Raw genomic sequence first — 21,274 nt, forward strand, 5'->3', positions numbered from 1 at the left:
GGGTATCTTTGCTGAAAGACTGGTGCAGCTCACAGACCACTGTGCCTGACTGGACATGCTCTGAGAGCATCAAAACCTGTCCCTGCTGGGGCCCACACCTTTCCTCCCTTGGTAGCCTTGAGAGGACCAAAATCAACCCAGCTTCAGCTCCATGTGAAATTCAGCTAAAATTGTCTGATGCCTCCAAAACCAAATAGGGGCGTACATAAAAAGTGATCCTACAAGCTTGTTTCCATAGAAACTAAGCTGAAAGATATAATTTCCTGAATTAAAACAAAAAAGAAAGCAAGCTGATCTCTGGAAGCCAAAAAGGGAAGAGCAGAAAATCCCTGTCACGAGCCAGCCTGTTCTGCATAAGGTGTGCAGAACCTTCCACTGTCCTATACCACAGCTCCACACCCCTCTGACCCCCACTCCACACTCACCTTTGCTGTCCCCTCCACTGTCTAAGCATCCTTTGTTCCTCTACTCAGTTCCTGCCTTTGCCCCATCTCCTGCCTGCAGCTCCATGTTCTTCAGAGAGCTCCAAGGCTTGGTGGGCAGGAGGCTGAGCACGATGCCAGCCAGGCAGGAGGGGTGCTGGGGTGTTGGGGTGTTGGGGTGGGCAGCCTGGGCTCCCTGCCCAGCCTCTGCCAGGCAAGTCTACCCCACAGCCCCAAAGCTGCTCAACACCCCAAATATTCCATGGAGAGCATCTCCCTGCTGGCACACTGAGTCACCTCTGCGGCCATGGGTCTCTCCTCCAGCCCTGGAGTGAGCCAGGGGTGGTTATGAGGCTGCTCTGCAGAAATCACGTTTTAAAAAGGAAAGGACTGGCAGAAGGAGAGGACAGGGTCAGCCCCTTGGGGTGAGCACTCCAGGCCAGCAGGCTGGGCAGCACAGGTGGGCAGGGCAGCTTTACTGGCACAGCCCTGCAGAGGTGGGGCAGAGAGCAGGTGCAGGGTCCCCTCTCCTGCCATGCTGGGCCCTGTGACAAGGATCCTCCCAGTGACATTCCTGTCAGAGCCATCTCCTCCCCAGAGCAGCAAGAAGCAAATCTGCCCTGAACAATTCCTGCCTGCTCTGCCAGCTCTGCTGCCATCCCTTTCCATCTAACCATGCCTGGTGGGACCCTGCCAGGGTGTGCAGTCCCCAGCCCTGCCAGCCACCATCACCATCACTGCCGTGGGCCTGGCTTGCTGATCACCCTGCCATGGCTTCCCTGGTGGGAGATGCCAAAATCTGCTGCTGCTCCAGCCAAGCAGTGCTGCTGCTGCCTCTCTGGGAGCTTCTGCTCCTCCTCCTGAAATTTGACTTTATTTACCATGTAGGTGGAGTGACTATTTTTGCACTGAACATTTACATTTGTGAATATTCACATTTTCCAAGCAAAGGCTGATTCGTGCTTCGAAGCAGGCTCGATCTCACCCACTGAGCTCGTATGCCTGGATGAAATCCTGCAGTGGCATTTGGAAGGCCTGGCTCTGCTCAGCTCCTCCTTTTGCCTTTCCTAAAGCTTTAGGTTTGCCAAAAGGGCTGTGAGCTGAGGGCCAGGGCAGCACCTCATTGCCTAAGCACCACCTGCACATGGCAGGACCTCATCCAGCCTGGAAATCTCTGAGTTCCCACAGGGACAGCTGAGACACTGAAATCTGAACCTCTGTCTTGAGTGCTGGCCAGACTGAATGTCATGTGAAGCCTCAGGATATTCTGTTATCTCCCCTAGCAATATCCCACAAACCCAGAGAAGTGAATGCAACCAAACAGCCTCCCAGCCCCAGAGAGATCCTGCCCAATGTACAGGCTCCAACAGGATCCTCTGCCCCTCCCAGGCCCCCAGAGCCCCCAGGACCCCCTGGCTGTCAGCAGTGAGCAGGGCAGTGAGCAGGGCAGTGAGCAGGGCAGTGAGCAGGGCAGGAGCCAGCTCGTGCCTTTGCCGGGGCTGGAGAGCAGCGAGCCCAGCAGCCTGGCAGGGCAGCGCTGCAGAAATCATCTGGCACAATGTAGGTCAGCACTGGCAGCTGCAAAAAAATGATGCACCCTGGAATGCAGGGGAGAGAGAGAGAGAGAGAGGGAGATGTAGGCTGGGCTGGAGAGACAGCCAGAGAGACAGACACAGAGAGAGTGCAGACATCATGAACCCTCCTGACGGGCACTCTTGATTTACAGCACATGTATGAGGTACCAGAGCAGAAACATGCAGCAGTTACCTTATCAGAATATATAGACATGCGTGTTGTCAGACCAATGACAGGGATCCTGTAGAAGCCAGCTGTGTATGATACAGGTGTTGGTGTTAGGTGATCGTTGGGAGCAGGAGGGTGACTAACTAATATTGCATAGACCTGTAGGACAGGATACACGACACAAACATTATTTCACGGGAGCGCAACGGCCATCCAGCGTGATTTTTTCCCCCTTTTCTTTTCTGCAATGCTAAAGAGCCCCATGTTAACATGATAATGGCACCGCAATTGCTCGGAATGGGGAAGCGAGGGCTGTGCTGGGAGCCAGGGCTGCTGTGCCACGGCTGGATGTGATGGCTCTGCTCAGGGTTGTGTCCTAATGGAATGCCGTGCCCAGCCGCTCCGCTCGCTAAACTAATAACTTCCGTGGATTACAGATTAAAGGGAAGCATCTCCCTTCCAGTCGCACTGTGTAATGCGATTTCTTTAACCACACATTTAATATTCGGTTGTAATTCCCCTCTGAGGACTATTAGGAACAAAGTGGTCAGCCGGGAGTGTGGCGGGAGCGGGAGCGCGGAGCCAGGGAGCGGAATCAGCCATCTGGCCTTGGGCACACGGCAGTGGCAGAGCGCGGAGGGCGGGGGCAGCAGCCGGGATCTGCCCTCGGCCGAGATCTGGGCTACACCAAAATGGGGAAGGAGGATCCCGGCAAAATTCTGCTGTTACGGCAGAGCTGGGATTTTGGTCTCCAGTAGGATCCTACTTTGTGTCGAAGGGAGAAGAAGGAGCTGGTACTCCCTGGGGATCCTTTATTACACCAATGCCCTTTTGCAGCACAAGGAGTGTCCCCAGCTGGTGACAGGTCTCCAGCTAGGGCGAATCAGTGCAAGGACTTTGATGTCTGGAGGAAATAACTCTTCCTTCTCCAAGCATCTGCCCAGCACCAGGGCGGGAGGGACAGATTGCCAGGGCTGGAGAGGAGGATGGATCCTGACTGGGAAAGGGCCCTGGGGTCTGGGGGGAAGAGGGGCGATCCTGCTTGGCTTTGGGAGGGAGTAAATTGAGGGTGCAGAGGGAGCTGAGGCAGGGGCTGGAGAGCCTACGTGGGAGTAGGGAGAAATTGCTGGAGAAGAGGTTGGGAATGCCCTGGGGATGCAGAGGAGGGGCTGCCCGGGGCAGAGGTGCCTGGTGCCGGCACAGGGGGTGAGGCCCTGGGGCAGGAGCAGGCTCGGGGGCAGCGGCGGGGCCGTGCGGGGCTCGGGCTGTGCCGTGGCGCACGGCAGGAGCCATTCTGCGGGCTGCCAGCCCCTGCTGTGCCTCGCAGCCCCCGCTCGGGCACGGCGCCAGCGAGCGGGGACCGAGCGGGACGGAGTGGGCACAGCGGCCGGGACAGCCCCGGCACAGAGCGGGCACCCCGAGCCCGGCACCCCGAGCCCAGCCCCGGCCCCTGCGCTGCTCCCGCAGGGCCGTGCCCGCTCCGTGCGGCGCTCCGCGGCTCTGCCGGGGACAGGGCGTGAGGCGGCACGGCCGCGGCATCCATGGCCGGCAGCGCTGGAGGGGGGCCGGCTCCGTGCGGGACCGCCGAGCCTCCCCTGCTGCCGGGGCCAGCGCGGCCCGGGACAGCCCGCCTGCCCGGCCGGGCCCCAGCCCAGGGATGTCCCCAGCTGTCCCGCACCTCCGCCGCGGGAAGCTGAGCTGGGAAGGCGTCAGCTCCGTCCCTGCAGCCCCCTGCCCCGCTGTGTGTGCCCGATTTCCCTGCGCTGGGGCGGTGATGCTCCCTGCTGGGGCCCGTCACGCAATTCGGGCGCGCGTTCGCACCGCGCACGGGCCCGCGCGGACCTTCCGCGTGTGCGGGTGTGCTGAGGACGGGCTGGGTCTGTGCTGGCCCGCCCGTGCCCCGACAGCCCCGACTGACGGCCTGGGGGTGTTACCGAGCTCTGCACCCCGGGCACACGCGGGGCAGGTGGAGAGGCTGCCCGGGGCACCCCCGGCTGCGCCCACCAGCACTGAGGGTTCGGGCTGCACCCCCAGGTGCGCTGAGAGTGACCCGTGGCCACAGGAGGGACATCACTCTGCGCCCAGTCATACACAGCACACACAGTCTGTGTCCGTGTGTCTCTGTGTCCGTGTGTCCCTGTGTCCGTGGGTCTGTGCGGGTGTGCCTGCGTGTCTGCACCCCCAGCCGTGCGTGCCCGTGTCTCGGGTGTGCGTGTGGCAGTGGGTGTGTCAGGTCCCTCCACGCAGGTGTGTGTGTGTCCATGTGTCACAGCAGCTGTGCACGCTGGAATGAGTGCAGACATGTTGTGTGTGAGCCCATGTTTGCACAGCAATGCGCGTGTGCACATGGAGTGTGTGTGTGCACATGGAGTGTGAGTGTGCACATGGAGTGTGTGTGTATGGAATGTGTGTGTGCATAGAGTGTGTGTGTATGGAGTGTGTGTGTGCATGGAGTGTGTGTGCGCACATGGAGTGTGTGTGTATGGAATGTGTGTGTGCATGGAGTGTGTGTGTGCACATGGAATGTGTGTGTGTATGGAATGTGTGTGTGCACATGGAATGTGTGTGTGCACATGGAATGTGTGTGTATGGAATGTGTGTGTGCACATGGAGTGTGTGTGCACATGGAGTGTATGTGCACATGGAGTATGTGTGTGCACATGGAGTGTGAGTGTGCACATGGAGTGTGTGTGTATGGAATGTGTGTGTGCATAGAGTGTGTGTGTATGGAGTGTGTGTGTGCATGGAGTGTGTGTGCGCACATGGAGTGTGTGTGTATGGAATGTGTGTGTGCATGGAGTGTGTGTGTGCACATGGAATGTGTGTGTGCACATGGAATGTGTGTGTATGGAATGTGTGTGTGCACATCACGTGTGTGTGTATGGAATGTGTGTGTGCACATGGAGTGTGTGTGCACATGGAGTGTATGTGCACATGGAGTGTGTGTGTGCACATGGAGTGTGTGTGCACATGGACTCTATGTGCACATGGAGTGTGTGTGCACATGGAGTGTGTGTTTGCACATGAAGTGCAGCCTGTGGGCATTCCCACATGTGTGTGAGTGCACAGTCTGTGTGCACACACATTGTTCCCCGTGTCCACGTGTCCCCCCAGTTTGGGGATGCCCCTGTGTGCTCACACCTAGCTCTGTGTGTGCCCGCTGTGCCTGTGTGTGGTGTAGGTGTACATGCATATTTCTGTGCATGCCCAGCATTGGGTGCACATCTATGTGCACAACTCAGGGCATGGGGGCCTGTGTGTGCCCAGGGGCTGTGTGTGTGAGTCTGTGTGTGCCCAGGGGCTGTGTGTGTGTGTCTGTGTGTGCCCAGGGGCTGTGTGTGAGCCTGTGTGTGTCCAGGGGCTGTGCCTGTGTCTGTGCTCAGGCTTTGTGTGTGAGCTCATGTGTGTCCTGCTATGCATGTGGGAGCTTGCGTGCACCCCAGAGTGCGTGTGATCCCTGTGTGCCCTGAGGGGTGGGTGTGTGTGCCCGCATGTGCCCCAGGGCTGTGGGGGTGCCTCTCTGTGCCCCGGGGTGCTGGTGTGAGCCCGTGTATACCCGGGGGCGTGTGATGCCCATGTGCACCCTGGGGCGTGTGTGTGAGCCCATGTGGGACCCGGGTGGGTGTTGCAGGTGGCCATGCGTGCCCCGGGCAATGTGTGCGAGCCCGTATGTGCCCAGGCTCTGTGTGGGTGCCCGGCTGTTCCCCAGGGTGTCTGTGAGTGCCTGGGCTGGGTGTGGGTGCCCGGCTTTTCCCCAGGGTGTCTGTGGGTGCCCACATGTGCCTGGGCTGTGTGCAGGTGCCTGGCTGTTCCCCAGGGTGTCTGTGAGTGTCCGGGCTGGGTGCAGGCACCTGGCTTTTCCCCAGGATGTCTGTGGGTGCCCAGGCTCTGTGCAGGCGCCCGGCTGTTCCCCAGGGTGTCTGTGGGTGCCCGTGTGTGCCCGGGCTGTGTGCGGGAGCCCGGCTGTTCCCCAGGGTGTCTGTGGGTGCCCGTGTGTGTCCAGGCTGGGTGCAGGCACCCGGCTGTTCCCCAAGGTGTCTGTGAGTGCCTGGGCTGGGTGTGGGTGCCCGGCTTTTCCCCAGGATGTCTGTGGGTGCCCAGGCTCTGTGCAGGCGCCCGGCTGTTCCCCAGGGTGTCTGTGGGTGCCCGTGTGTGTCCAGGCTGGGTGCAGGCACCCGGCTGTTCCCCAGGGTGTCTGTGGGTGCCCAGGCTCTGTGCAGGCACCCGGCTGTTCCCCAGGGTGTCTGTGGGTGCCCAGGCTCTGTGCAGGCGCCCGGCTGTTCCCCAGGGTGTCTGTGGGTGCCCACATGTGCCCGGGCTGTGTGCGGGAGCCCGGCTGTGCCCGGGGGTGCACGGAGCGCGCAGCCAGCCGCGCTTACATAAAGGCTGCAATGCGGGCAGCGGCCCCGGGCCCGGGCAGGACCCCGCACGCCGCGGCTCGGCCGGGGGGCACCGCGGGGCCGGGGCGGGGTGGCCGCGGGGCGGCGGCTCGGGTCCCGCCGGGGCCGGGGCGGGGAGGGGGTCGCCGTCCCGGGGTACCTGGCTGGAGATGAGGTCCTCGCAGACGGACAGGGCCATCTGGATGGCATTGGGCTTGTGGGTGACGGAGGTGGCGTTGAGCTGAAGCTTCCAGGTGCCGTGCCGCTTGTTGGCCTGGTTCACCGCCTCGCGGAAGATCTGCTCGTGCTTCTTGGTGCTCAGCACCGCGCCGATATTGACGATCTTAGGGTCGCAGCCGGCGCGGGCGAAGGACGAGGAGAAGAGGAGGGCGAGCAGCAGCAGCCGCATGGTGCTCATCCACGGGCGGCCCGGAGCCCGCCGGGCCCCCCGCGCCCCCCGCCCGCCCGCCCCGCGGGCCGCCCGCCCGGCTCAGCGCGGCCGCATCGGGCTGGCCCGGGCCGTGCCCGGCGCTCGGCGCTCGGCGCGGGCGCTGCGGGCGCTGCGGGCGCTGCGGGCGCTGCGGGCGCTGCGGGCGCTGCCGGGCGCTCTCCCCGGTGCTGAAGCGCCCTCGCCGCTGCCGCCGCTCCGCCCCGCCCCGCCCGCCCCGCGCTGCCGCAGCGCCCGCCCCGGCCCGCCCCCGGGACCCCCGCCCGCCCCGGCGCTGCGGCAGAGCCCCCCTCCCTCCCTCCCGCGGGGTGCTGCGGGGTGCTGCGGGCTCGGTGGCGCCGCTCGCAGGGTGAGGGCCCCGCTGCCCCGCGTCCCGCACCTCCTGCGAGAGCCGCTCGAGCGGGAGGTGCACAGCTGGTGCGGGGCTGAGCTCTGGGCGTCCCGCTCCGCCCTTTTCACCCGCAGTGCCCTTTCGGGATCTGGGCATTCCCGGTGCCCTGAAGGCACGGACACGCCAGGCATTCACTAAACCAGGGACTGGGGATAAAACACGGTGCATGGGTTTGTTCTCCACATCAATATTCCCAGTTATGCAGCACCTCTGCGCACTACCGCAGCTCTGCCTGGGGACGGCTGTGTGTGACATGGACTCTGTCATGGTCTGTGTGCACTCCAGTGCTGGGGAACCCTCTCTTGACCAGCCCAGCCCCTGGGCAGAGATGTTCAGTAGACACTAAGCCTGGTTCCTTGGCTTCACTCTGTCCCTCCAGACAGAGCCACCACTCCTCCAGACATTAGCTCACAGGGCAACCAGCCATTTTCCTCCATTAAATTCACCAAATTACTCTGGGATATGACCTTAAGATTTCTCTGCTGAGGAGATTTCTTGGGGTTCTCATCATCTACCTGTTGCTGGGCTACCATTAGCCTCCCTTAAGGAAATGGAGGCACAGCAGCCAGTGGCCCACATCTGGAGGGTAGTCCAGCTCCATGTCAGAAAGAGACTGAGTTTCTCTCTTGGACTGTGTCTGTCCCATTACAGGGCCAGAGGGGTGAGGTGGCCAGAGCAGCACATTGCTCCCCAGACCTGCCACTTCAGCCTTTTTGGAGAAAAACAACAGGGTTTCAGGTAGTGAGAAGATGTTGCTTTGTCACTGCATGGGACAAACACCACAGCCAGCCCAGGCAGGGAATAGACCGAGCAGTGCAGAACCAAAACCACCAGGGCTATTTTCACACCGCCATTTCTGGGGTGCTGCTGCAGCCCACCTCTGTCCTTCCTTTGCAACGTGAGTTGAAGCAGAATATTTTCCCCCAACGCAAATTTTCTCACTGGCATCTCTGAAGTGCGAGTTGCCATGGAAACCATTTTGCCTGTGTCCCACATTGCCCACATGCAGGAGCAAAATGGCCGTTGTGTAACGCTGCAGGGCTCAGCGTGCCGGGCTCGGGGGCTCTGCAGCCTCCTCCAGCCCTGAGACCCTCTCAGGAAGCTGCAGACCACTGCTTGGGGAGGCAATGAAACCCATGGAGGTTGTGATGTGCTCCGTGAGAGAAGGAAAATGGCCTCACCTCGCCTTAACTCTTGCAGTGCTTGGCGTGGAGCTCCACACCAACCCTGCTGTGCTCTTGGAAAAGACTTCCAGGAAAGCTTAACCCTTTTCAGTGTCACCATGTCATTCCTACGCCCCCACGCATGGAGCTGAAGGCCTTGCTGGATTCACACGAGGTGGGTTTGTCTTGAAGGGACAAAGGGTGAAAGCCAAAGAGGGCTGCATCCCTGCCCTCAGTCTGCACAGAGCTGACTCCATTCCCTCCTCTGCCTACCAGGTGCACCTGCAGTGGGTTCTGTGGGAAGAATGCTCTGGAGTGGGCTGCACAGACCTGGATCCTGGTGGGTGCGATGGCTGTAGATTAACTAAGTGAAGACCTGGCCACAGCAGGTGGCTTGGCAGGGAAGACAAAGGAAAAAGGCAGGCTTTGGAACGTTATTTGGAGTGCAGGAGCTATTTCCCAGTTATGGCCTGGAGCTCCCTGCAGGGTGAAGGAGTGCAGCTATTGAGTCCCTCCTGTGCTGCCCAGGACTGTGGGATGATCATGCTTAGGATGGAGCCTACCGTGCTGGCAGGCTTTTCCCTCTGTGCCTCTATTTTTTATCTCCAGAGGCTCTTGTTTTTGGCACAGTTGTGGAGCTCAGAGAAACGCCTGCTTCCCTCTCAGGTCGTGCTCCCCTCGGTGCAGTGCTGGCAGCAGAAGCAGCCCGGATGACAATGCCCCACAGCCAGCACAGATGTTGTCACCACACGAGTCTCCCTCTCGCTGTGTCCTCAGGCTCTTTGATCCTCTGAAGGCAGAGGAGCGTGCAGGGCTTTCCCAGGGAGGAGCTGTGTGTGGGGAGCACAGCCACATCCCCCAGCTGGTCCTGGCAGCCAGGGATGCTCTCTGCTTTCCCCGTCGCTGCCTCCTGGCACGTCGTGGCCACCTCCTTGGCCATGACTGAGGGCAAGAACTGACCTGGCTTGGCAGGTAGCAATTAGTGCAGTGTGATCCTGCTCTTCATGCGGCACCTCCTGGATGCAGGGTTTGGACACGACATGGGAGAGCTGTGGGTGAGGTGTCCCCTCACCAGTGATGGCTGTAACTCCTCCCAAGGCCAGAGTCACCCAGGGTACAACCTGGAGACCTCAGAGGAGCAGCGCTGAACCCAGCTGGAAGCTTCCCCTGCCTCGGGGTAAGGCAGCAGTCCTGGTGGTAGAAAAGGCAATAGGGAATTTCATAGAAGACAAAATTAAATATTAGGAATATGCAGTTTGTGCCACTCCTTGTGGAGCTACCAAAAAATTATTCTTTTGAGAAAGCTGAAATGGAATTGAGAGCAATAACTGCAACACAGGCTGTGGAAATGCTTCCTGTGTGCAGCTGCAAGGTTAATCTGAGGTGTAAAATGGAGCAAAGCACATGCAGAGTGCCCATGGCCAGGCTCCAAGGCCTGGTACTGAGGAGATGCCATGGGACGTGGGTGTTCCTACAGGGATGAAAGGATTTGCAATGCAGTTGCCACTTCAGTATTCCTGCCTTTGCTCTGGAAGCAATCAGTGGTGATAAAATCTGTGAGACAGCAAATAATGATGCCAGATCACTTGGGCTCTTTGATAAGCACAGAACTGGAATGTATTTTAGGACAGCCAGTGTAGAGCCATGAAAACAGAAGCAAGTATTGCTGGTCCTGCTCTTTGGACATGACTGCAGATCCAGTGGAGGCACTGACGGTATGTGTGGTCTCTAATACTGACCTGTGGGTCAGAGATCATGAGTTTCCAAACAAAAAGGTGGCATCGTTGTCCTTGGATTCACCTTGAGGAGTCAGAGCAGCAGCTGGCAATGACTTGAGCCTCTGCAGGAAGCACTGGGGAACCCTGCACAGGAAGGCTGCCTGCAGATCTGGGGCTCAATTCTTTACAAAGAGGCTGAAAAACAGAGAAACTACCCTTCAGAATACTTGGAGGAAAAAATCCCCATGAGCTGCTCCAGCAGAGGGGAGAGTGGATGCAGTTGGAGCGTGCTGCCTTCCAGGGCAGGGACAGAGAACAGCACCAAACCCCAGCCTGAGCTCTAGGCAAGGACAGGGGACAAGGGCAGGTGCAGGGCCCCAGCAGCTCCTCACATCCCTCCTGGAGGCTGGCACAGTGTGTCCTCACTGCCACTGCTCTGGCACTGTGCTTTGTGTGACAGCTGGGACACAGCAGGACGTCCTTGTCACGGGATCAGCTGCCCAGACAGGCAGGCAGGGGCTGGAGGCTGCAGGGGAAGGTGCCCAGGGGTTCCTGTGCTTCCTGTGGTGGGAGAGCTGCAAGGAGCAATGGGGTGGAAACCAAGGTGGGAGTGTCTGAGCAGCCCCTTAGTTGCTTTTGTGTGTTCAAGCCCTGTCTCCCATTATTTTCCAAGCAACATCCAGGAAGGACTGCAGTCCCTAAGTCCCTGTGCTCGTCCTGAATGCTTTCCCAGCTGAGAGGGACTGAGCCAGCCTACTCTGCAGTTCAGAATGGCTGCTGGAGAACCCAGGCAGCACAGCTCCCTGCTCCAGGTATCCATGGGCATCCATGTAGCCTTTCCCCAGCTCTCCCCACAGGAACGAGCTACAGGCCCCCAGGGCCTTTGCCACCCTCCTGAGCAGAGTGTTTGGCACATCTGAATCCCTGCTGTCACAGAAAGGAGCTGCAGCATCCCCTCCGGCAGGAGTGAGAATGGAGGGGTCTCTCCCCCTGCGCCACCCGTGTGCAGAGACATTCCCAGCACCCAGCAGAGCTCTGCCTGCCCCAGGAGCTGGGCACACACAGGGATGGGGGCTCCAACGAGAGGCAAGCAGCCAGTCGGGAGCACCGAGGTGCTCCTGGGCAGGCAGGGGGATACTGGGGCAGAGGTAAGAGGATGGGACATGGAACGTCAATGGCTGGAGGCAGAGATGGTGAGAAACCCCAGACCACCTCCTGTGCAAGCAGAGGGAACTGAATGTGCAGAAACAGTCAGATGTGCAGTAGGAGGGGTGGGAAGTTCAACTGCGAACATTTTCTGAGGGAAAACCAGGATTTGCATGTTTGAAATGCACTGTAGGGAAAATTTCATTTTGATAACATTCCAATTTTCTGCTGGAAAACCAGCCAGAAGCTGGGCTTCAGCTTCCTGCACATCGTGTCCCAGGAGATTGCACAGTTTGTCCTCAGGGACTTCCAGTCCCCTGGAACTGTCACACAGCAGGGGCTGGAAAGCACCTCAGAGTCTGGTCACTGCTTGGGGATTTCCTGCCCTCCTTCACCTCGCCGGAGGCCGGAGCCTGGGCCAGCTGATGTGGTGATGGAGAGGGAGCACCATCACCATGGTGGGGACCATCAGCCCCCTGCAGCCCTTGGTGCCCCCACCACGCTCAGCCTGGGTGTCCCCGGGAGAGCTCCCAGAGGGATGGGGCTGCCTGCCTTCCCACAGCAGGGCTGGCACCAGGAGTGGCACCTCCCTCCCCAGGGACTCTGGAACCCTGGCACACAGCGACATCTCCAGCCTGTCCACTGCAAGGAGGGGTGGCTGCTGCCTGTGCAGCACCTGCTCAAGCAAAAACCATCCCATCATTTGGAGGGGCTGGAGGGGCCAAACTCCTCGGGAAGGGGTCACAGGAGGTTCTCCAGCTGTCTGTCTGGCCCCAGCAGAGCCCAGGTGGTGACAGGTACCACTGTTGGGCAGAGGTGCCACGGCTGTGCCCTGTCAAGAGGAGAGTGAGATCTCTGGGCATTTCCAACCTCCTGGAGCTGCAGTGAGGCTGAAACAGGGGAAGGGAAAAGGGTTCAATGACAAATGAGGTGCTCTGGAACTTGCAGCCCTTCCAGAGCCAAAACCAGGACACAGCTTTCACAGTGATGGGTGCAGAAACACGCAGAGTTCCCATGTCTGACACCCAGCCCTGGGAGGAGGCAGCAGAGATCTGCTTTGGCTCCTGTGCCCTCGCAGGAGCCACCACGGTGCCCTGAGCACCCCTGGTGTCCTGCCCCGCCCTGCCCAGCCACACGTGGCTCTGTCCCCTTGCAGGGGGTGATGCCTGGGGCATCTCAGTGCTCAGCACCTCATCCTGCTGCTGGGAGCTGCTCCTGTCTTTGCAAAGCTTCAGGAGCTCCAGGGGCTCTCCAGTCTGTGCAGCTCCCTGGGAATGTTCCTGGCCTTAGGAGGACGGGAAACTGAGAATGGCTTTCCAGTCTGCCAGATGAGGCTTTCAAAGACACCAAACATGATAAATGAGATGTGCACGGCCTTGGGAGGAGCTGAGCAAGAGTCCAAGCCCAGGCTGGCCCAGTGGTGACAAAGTGGCCTTTAGAGGCAGGAGCTGAGCGCCAGACTCGGTGCTGCACTGGATGCTCTCACCCCAGGAGGGGGGAGCCTGGCTGGGCTCCAGCACCACCAGCACAGATCAGTGGTGGGTGATGGCTCAAAACCACCCAAAACACGGGAATATGGTGACAAACCTGCCCCTAGAGAGCCGTGCCCTCCTGTCCTGTGTGATTGATGTTTGATAGCTGATCAAAATCTCATTGCTGAGGACAGAAAGAAAGATTGATTACACAAGGTCTATTATGAAACCAGCCTAAAAAAAACCATGATGAGGCAGCACTGGTTTTGGAGAAAGCACTGCTTTAATTCCATCTCCTTCCCTGAAGGTTCCTGCAATGTGCTTACAAGTCAGCACTTGTGGAAAGCTCAGTCTCACAGGGGCTTCCTAGAAAGGCAAACTCACACGTGGGGCTGCCTGGTGTAAAGTGCCATGGGACCAGGGCATCAGAATCCCCTGAGCTGGGAGGGACCCACAAGGACCAGAGAGTCCAGCCCTGTCCCTGCCCAGACCCCCCAAAATCCCACCCTGGGCATCCCTGGCAGCGCTGGCCAAAGGCTCCTGGAGCTCTGGCAGCCTCGGGGCCGTGCCCATTCCCTGGGCAGCCTGGGCAGTGCCAGCACCTCTGGGGGAAGAACCTTTCCTGCTCTCCAGCCTGAGCTGCCCTGGCCCAGCTCCAGCTGTGCCCTGGCTCCTGTCCCTGTCCCAGAGCAGAGCTGGAGCTGCAGATCCCAGTGAGGTCTGATCTCAGTCTCCCCTTCTCCTTGGCTGAACAAATCAAGTGACCTCAGCCACTCCTCCCTCATCAGGCTTCTCTTCCTGTCCCCTCCTCACCTCAAGGCCCTCCTTCGGATGCTCTCTCTAGCTTAATGTCCTTTTCACATTGTGGTCTTTGTGTCTAACAACCCAGCCCTTCAAGGCTTCATCCTCCTCATGCTATCCTGGGAATTTCTCTTCACTTCCCGTTTCAGGACCCAGGTCAAGTCCCTGCCTTGATCTAATGCAGAGATGTGCTGGAAAATCCCAGACATTTTAAGGATTTCTAATACCAGTGAAACACATTTCTCCTTTACTTGTTTTTCTATAGATTCAAAATGTTTTCAACATTTTGAAATGAAGGTGACTCCTCTCTGCCACAACCACAGCTCCTGTGTGTCTTTGACCTGGAGCATTCCAGCCTCAGGGGCTCAGTTCTGCAGCTGGGGGTTTGTGCCTGCTGCAAGGTGATGGGCACCAAAGGCACCATTCCAGCTCCAGAGAGATGTTTTTGTGCTGCTGAGGTTGCCTTGTGCTGCTCTAAAGGCTCTCAGAGTCTCAGAAATAGACACAGAGAGAACCTGCAGGAGCCAGTTACCTCACCAACACCTTGTTGTGCTCAGCTTACAGAATTTACAGAACATTTATGTCCCAGCTTCCTCCTTTCCTGTTTCCCAGCTGCCTTGGGACAGTTCCCTGCAGGCCATTCCCAGCACCCCTGGAATGTTGGGAATGAGAAGAAAATCTCTGCATTGCACTTCATTTTTCCTACTTGCCTGGGATGAGCTTCACCCCAGCACTGCCCATCCTGGGGCCACCCCACAGAGCAGGGGCACCCAGGGCAGAGCACATCCCTGCGTGTCTGGGGAGGTCCTGCCTTCTTCAGCAAGGTCCTGGTGCTCCTGTCACCCCAGCCTCGGGTCCCCTCAGCACCCTGCCATGGCACCCACCTGTGTCTGCCTCTGTGCCAGCCCCGGCGCTGCTGGGCAGCTGCACACAGCAAGGGCTCTCTGAGCCCTGCTCCCTGCCCCAGCCCGGCTCTGGGGAGGCAGAGGTGTCCACAGACCCCATCGGTCATGCCCTGAACAACCTCTGATGCCTCCCTGCCCCTGGGGTGTGCCTCACCAGGGGATGCAGCCCGTGGGTCCCACCAGGGAGGCTGAGGGTGCCCTGGCCTTCCTGCTTGCCCCTGTAAATGTACAAGAGATGTGCAAGATATGTTGAACATCCCAAGAGAAAGATGTTGAAGATATCTCAGGAAAAAGGGCAGAACAAAAAGGGTGAGTGCTCATAAAGACTCTGGTAACCGGTTCCTGGACTCCATGCCGTGGAAGCTGCTGCTGCTGCTGGGTTTATGCAGCAACACCTCAGGCTCCCCTTGCCTCCCGTTAGTCCTTGTGTCTTCCCTCCTGCCTGCCTGAGCTCTGCCCACTCACAAATTCCACTAAACTTGGAAAAGGGGTCAGATATGAGCGTAAAAGGAAAGTGTTAGACTGAGACACAGCCTGGCCAGGTAGTGGTTCAGTGACCAGCAGTGGATGGGTGAAGCCACCTCCTGGATGTCAGCACTTGAGGTCTGCTCTGCTTGTGCCCCTTGCCCCTCCTGGATTCTGATGCCACCCTTTGTGTCCCCTCCCTGCTCCCTGCAGGTGACAGGTCACTGTCACCAGACCTTGCAGGGAGCAGCTGTGAAGCTCAGATGGGACGTGGCTCTGAGCAGCCTGATTCAGCTGGAGATGCTCCTGCTCATGGCAGGAGGGTTGGACTAGATGGGCTTTAAAACTCCTTCCCAACCCCAACTATTTTAGGATTCTGTGGTTTTCTGCTGTTCCCAATTACATTCCTAATTATTCTGAAGGAGGGCTATTAGACCTGAAAGCTCATCTGCTTTTTTCCAGCTGGAACAGCTCATGTAATAGAAATTATTATTGTTCTCCATGGGCCTTGCTTTTTTATCCCCTCAGATCATGCCGACAAAAGCATGAATGCTAATTATTGCTAATGTGCATTTGTCTGGTGGAACAGTGAGCAGATGCAGCCACAGAGTGGAGGAAGGCTCAGATCTCATTCCAAGCAGCAGCTCCTGTGGGCCTGGGCCACGTGCAGACCCTGCTGTGGGTGACAGTCGGGCTGACAGGCACTCAGAGCTCTGCAGGCTCCTTCTGCAGGGGTTCACAGACTCTGTGCTTCCACAAGTGCCCTTTGTGGCCCTGGGGCTCTTTAAGTCCCCTGTGCTTTACTCACTACCATTCCTACTTGTTTTCCACAAAAGAAACAAACTAATTAAATGGGGAAATTATAAATAAAAATTAAATTGAAAAAATCCGTGGCTGTTAGTGCTCTGATACACACCTGCAACATTTCTCAGTATATCCTGGGGCAGAATATTGTCCTCCCAAGTGGAGAGACATCACATATGGTGCACAAGCCAGAGGAAAGACCAGCCTCTCCTCTGGCTCTGGTGGCTCCAGGGTGCAAAGGCAGGAGGAAAAAGCAGCACTCAGGAGTCCTGGGTGAGTTTTTATTGGGCAGCCCAGGAAGGGTTTGGCCACAGGCACAGCTTCCTATCTTCAAGGAAGAAGAGCTCCAGGCTCATTTAAGAAGAGAAGCTCTAGAGGTGGGAGTAAAATCATCTGACACTGGCAGGGCTGGCCGTGGGACACATGGCTGAGACCCCCAGGGCTCCCAGGGCTCTGTTCTGACCTCTCCAGGGCTGCTCCTCTGGGTTCCCACTGCTCCTGCTGCACCCACATCTCCCACATGCACAAGCACTTTCCCTGCCTTGCCCCTTTTTTCCTGAAGCTCAGCTCAGGTGCAGAGGTGGGTCAGAGACAGAAGACAATGCTGATGCTTCAGAGTGAGCCCCTGTCACCCGGGGCAGGGGAAGGTGACCCTGGTGCCTCCACTGCTGCCTGCAGATGTGGGAGAGCCTTCCAGAAAGGCTGAGGGACACCCGTGCCAGAGTCTGGGAAAGGAGGGATCTCCAGGCACTGGGGTACAACAGCTCATTTCTGAAATAATCCTTCCTGGGCCTGAAGGCTGGGAAGGTTTCCAGGGGCTCTTGCTCCTGGCCCAGACCACTCCAATCAAGGGAAGTGGTTTTGGGAGGGAGAGCTCACATGGTGTCACTTGTCACCAGGGTGGCTGCCTGGAAATGTGTGCTGAGCTCAGCTCCCAGCGTTTGGTGTCCCCCATTCCTCACTGTCTGAGCAGCCCCTGCAACAACCAGAGCTCACAAGGAATGAGCTCTGAATGCCAGTGTGCATTGCCTGAGGTGTGGAAGGAGGACCTGGCCTTTGCCTCAGGGCCCACAGCTGTGAGCAGCCCCCAGGAGCTCCTCTGCACTGGGCACCGTGCCTCAGGAGCAGCGCTGGTTGAGGCAAGGCTGTGGCAGCCATCCAGATGTGGAATTGCGGGATTCCTTAAAATCAGGTTTTGGGCATGTTGCAAAAGGCAGGCCTCAGAGACAGCAGAACTGTGATCAGAGCTAAGCAGTAGCCATAAGATTTGTCAGCAAAAAAATTCTACAACAAGTAGAAAGTAAGGACAAATAGAACAATGGTCAGTGTACTAACACTTGGGTAGAATAACTTCCTAAGTTATAGAAAAGTATATTTAGAGAGATATTAGGAAGTTCTAAGCTTAATGATAGAGCTCTGTGCATTGTATCTTAAGGCTCAAAAGCAGGTATTGTATTCGAAATAAGCGAGAATTGTTTTAACCAAAGGTACTTGTGCTTATAGTGGTTAGACAGAACTACTGTCAATATGCTTTTGCTTTGTGTGACTGCTCAAAAAGCTTTTAAAGTAAGTTGTAACATTAAGTTCTTTGTCTGCTGCCTGGGATGTGAGCTGCTGGAATCCTCCCATTGTCATAACCACGTAATGAGACTAATACTAGAAAATAAACAGCTTGAGACACATTCCTCAGCAGCCCCATCCCGTTTGTGATTTGTACACAGCCCCTGGCCGGTGATATGGAAGGAGCAGATCTGGCTGCAGCAGAGCTGGGCAGTCCCGTGGCTGTAGCCCAGTGCTGCCTGTCCCTGTTGGATCAGATCCATGCTCAGCTAAGCTGCAGGGGTAGAGCAGGCAGGTCCCAGAACCCAGCAGGGACAGATCCCAGTGGGGCAAACCTCACACTCCTCCTGGGAGCACCAGGAATCAGGCCCAGACAGGGGAAAAGCAATCCGGTCTGGAGCTGGGGCTTCCCTTCACCTCCCAGAAAATTCCTTTTGGCCCAGGAGCATCAGTGCTCTGGCTCCCAGCCCGTGGCTGGCCCTGCCCGAGGCAGGGATTTGCTGCTGAGTTACAGCCTGAGTGGCTCTTGGGGCCCAAGAGCAAAGGGATAAAAGGGTTTCCCCTTCTGGCTCCCCTCCCCAAAGATTCCTGGGCTATAGGAGCCCGCGGCTCTCCTCTGCCCCTCCGGGCTTGGGGAAGGAATGGAGATTTCTCTAAATACTCTTCTCTCTAAGAGAGACTTTAAGGAGTCTCTCTCCCTAAGCAGGGGAAGCATCCTAAACCTTGAAACATTTTTGTGAAAGTGCCTTTTATCCTGCAGCCAAAACAGGATCCAGGAGCTCAAAACCTGGGGCTGAAAACCATAACGGTTTGGAGATGATGGTGAGAAATTACTCTCCCCCTGCCTGGACCGAGGTGATGCCTCTCATCTTGGATGTTTTTGTGCTCCAGCAGCCTCTGTGGGACACTTCTGAGCACCCCAGGGTGACACATGGGGTGTGACAGGCCAGGTCTGCTCTGGCATGGCTTCTAAAGCTGATTTGGTGGCCAGCAGAGCCCGGGCATCTTCTTCAGCAGTGCCAGCTCAGATGTGTGTGGTCCTTTCTGCAGTCAGGGAACACGTCCTGCCCACAGCCTGCAGGGAGCTGCTGCCTGCTGTCCCTGCTGTCCCCGCTGTCCCCTGTCGCCTCTGTCCCCTCTGTCCCAGCTGTCCCCTCTGTCCTCTGTCCCCTCTGTCCCCTCTGTCCCCTGTCCCCGCTGTCCCCTGTCCCCTCTGTCCCCTCTGTCCCTGCTGTCCCTCCTGTCCCCTCTGTCCCCTCTGTCCCCTGTCCCCTGTCCCCTCTGTCCCCTCTGTCCCCTGTCCCCTCTGTCCCCTCTGTCCCCTCTGTCCCCGCTGTCCCCTCTGTCCCCTCTGTCCCCTCTGTCCCCTGTCCCCTCTGTCCCCTCTGTCCCCTGTCCCCTCTGTCCCCTGTCCCCTCTGTCCCCTCTGTCCCCTGTCCCCTCTGTCCCCTCTGTCCCCGCTGTCCCGCCGGCTCTGGCAGCTGCCTGGTGCCATCTCGTGGTTAATTCCCTCCTCCGGAGCATCCCTGTTCCAGTCCTGCCCGCTGTCCCCCAGGGAGGAGCGAAGCTCCCCGGGAGATTTTCGGCGCATTTCCCGCGTCCCTGCCGGGCCGTGGCGGGGGAATTTCGGCGCTGCCCGCTCGGAGGGGGCTGAGGGATGAGAGCTGAGGGATGAGGGATGAGAACTGAGGGATGAGGGATGAGGGATGAGAGCTGAGGGCTGAGGGATGAGAACTGAGGGATGAGGGATGAGAGCTGAGAGCCCCTCCCGGCCCCGGTGCTGCTCTCCCACCTCCCCTGGAGAACATCTCGTCCTGCTTTGCTCCCGGCATGGCCAGGCTGGACCTTCCTGCCCTCACCGGGGCAGCTCCGGGGAGAGGATGGAAAGTGCGGCAGCGTTTCATATACTGGGAAAGTGAACATCCTCCAAGTCCTCGGGGAGCATCCACAGAAAAGGGAGGGTCCTGTGTGTCCCCATTAAAAATTACTTCATTCAGGGAAAGTTGTGCTGTAATAATCTCCCCTCTACCCCCTCTGTGTTTCATGCAGAACCCGGATTTTTGTCCTGGGTTTCCAGGTCCCAGTGTTCCACAGGGCTCCAGTGCCCTTTTCTGTGTCAGATGTTAACTGGGACTGCAGATATCTAAATAGTGAGTGTATGTAAGGAGCTTCCCTGAATCCCAACCAAAAGTTCCCTTCAAGCCTTAAAAGGAGAAAACTGAGACCCTGCTCTGTTGTGTTAATGCCCCCTCTCTGTTCTGAGTCCCACACCTCCTGCACTCTGCAGACAGGGTTACAAAAGAAGATTTTTAACTCTGAGCCATCCCCTGCATCCCTCGGGGTGGATCCCAAGGAGCTCCAGAAACAATTCTGTGCTCTGCAGAGACAGCTCGTGGCAGCAGCTCCTGGCACAGGGAGCAGGCACAGCTCTCCCAGGCTGGGAGAAGATCAGAGAAAAGAATGAGAAACAATTCTTATCTCCACTTGCTGCACCGGCTGTTGTGCATGTGCGAAATGTGCCATGGAGATTTGTTTTAAAAGGATGGTTTCTTAATTGGACACTGGATGGTGTTGGGATGGATTGAGCAATTAGGTGCAAAGCTGGATGGGACTGGCTGTGAGGGTTACCGAGTTCCTTAATGAATTCAATATAATATAGCACAGGATGATATAATGAAGCAATGATCAGCCTTCTGCAATCATGGAGCCAGTGCTAATTATTCCCCAGCTGGGGGCCTGCAGTGACAGCAGCTGAGAGCACATCAGTGCTGGAATGTGCCTCATGGACAGAGCAGTTCCTCAATGGGAATTTTACTGTCCTTTTAAGGCTGGAAGGGAACTTTTGGTTGGAATTCAGGAAAGCTCCTCACACCTCCCCGCTGTTTAGAGGGTTTGCACTAACCGTGTAGGAGAACACCTGAAGTTCACATGGAGCAATTACTTGATCTGGCTGCACAAACGAGCTTAAATCACCAACCATTCACCTTGAGTTTTGCTTTGGCTTGTGTTTCTTAGTTATTGTGCTGGGAAGTTCAGCTCCAGTGGATTTGGATCGATGGGACAGCAATGAAATATTCATTGATTGGCAGCACAGGTCAGTGTTTGTACTAAACAATCTGTTTCTCCCAAAGTGAAAGAAACATTCCATCTTTATGGGTAAGAAAAGCAATTTATAGATCTCACCAAACTGCTATTTCTTTTTCTATCTCTGTGCTATTTTCAGAAAAAATATTATTACTGTATTTTTTGCCCATAGTCAGGAGCTGCATTCAAATGAAAATTTGGTTCCAAGTACTGAGCAATGATGTCTTTCACCAGAAGATGAGAGAGAATATTCTGGACATATGCAAGCACTTGCCAAGATGTGCAATTTCATCTGAAATGGCTGAATTTGGGGTCCTTGCTATCCAGAGGTATTAAAATAACAAAACTGCAGCCATCTGTCCTACTCCCATCCACCCAAAGGAGTCAGGGTGATTCAAAAGCCCTCTGTGCTCTTTGCTGGAGAGGGATCTTTGGGCAGCTGGGATGAGCAGCACCTCCAGCACGGGCTTTGCTGGGACCCAGAGTGGGACTGGAGGGAGCTGAGGAGGAACTGGAGCCCCAGGAGGGGCTGAGGGAGCTGGGAAGGGGCTCAGCCTGGAGAAAAGGAGGCTCAGGGGGGCCCTTGTGGCTCTGCACAGCTCCTGACAGGAGGGGACAGTCGGGGGATCGGGCTCTGCTCCAGGAACAGGGACAGGAGCAAAGGGAACAGCTCAGGCTGGGCCAGGGCAGGCTCAGGGTGGACACTGGGGACAATTTCTTCACTGGGAGGGCGATCATGGCCTGGCACATCTGCCCAGAGCAGGGGGTCCCTA

At 57.4% G+C, this 21,274-nt stretch overlaps 1 protein-coding gene across 25 annotated transcripts in view; it reads right to left on the reverse strand.

The window, feature by feature from the left end:
- GRIN1 (glutamate ionotropic receptor NMDA type subunit 1) overlaps positions 1-7,014 on the reverse strand; it is a 39,679-nt gene extending 32,665 nt beyond the window's left edge. For 19 of the 25 annotated variants that reach the window (XR_014958791.1, XR_014958790.1, XR_014958789.1 and 16 more), the window contains exons 1-2: positions 6,705-7,013; positions 2,190-2,324 (exon numbers count right to left, since the gene is read on the reverse strand). Coding sequence is in view for 21 of the 25 variants with exons in the window: in XM_021533697.3 (XP_021389372.1) it covers positions 2,190-2,324; positions 6,705-6,962 (393 nt within the window). In the remaining 4 variants the exon portion in view is untranslated. Of the gene's footprint in view, positions 1-2,189; positions 2,325-6,704 lie in introns of all 25 variants that reach the window. The other 6 variants (XM_021533702.3, XM_021533695.4, XM_021533693.4 and 3 more) reach the window with 2 other exon arrangements.
- Between the last annotated feature and the right edge of the window lie 14,260 nt (positions 7,015-21,274).

The sequence above is a fragment of the Lonchura striata genome, chromosome 17 (assembly GCF_050655825.1).
Source record: "Lonchura striata isolate lonStrDom1 chromosome 17, ASM5065582v1, whole genome shotgun sequence".
Classification (NCBI taxonomy): Eukaryota; Metazoa; Chordata; class Aves; order Passeriformes; family Estrildidae; genus Lonchura; species Lonchura striata.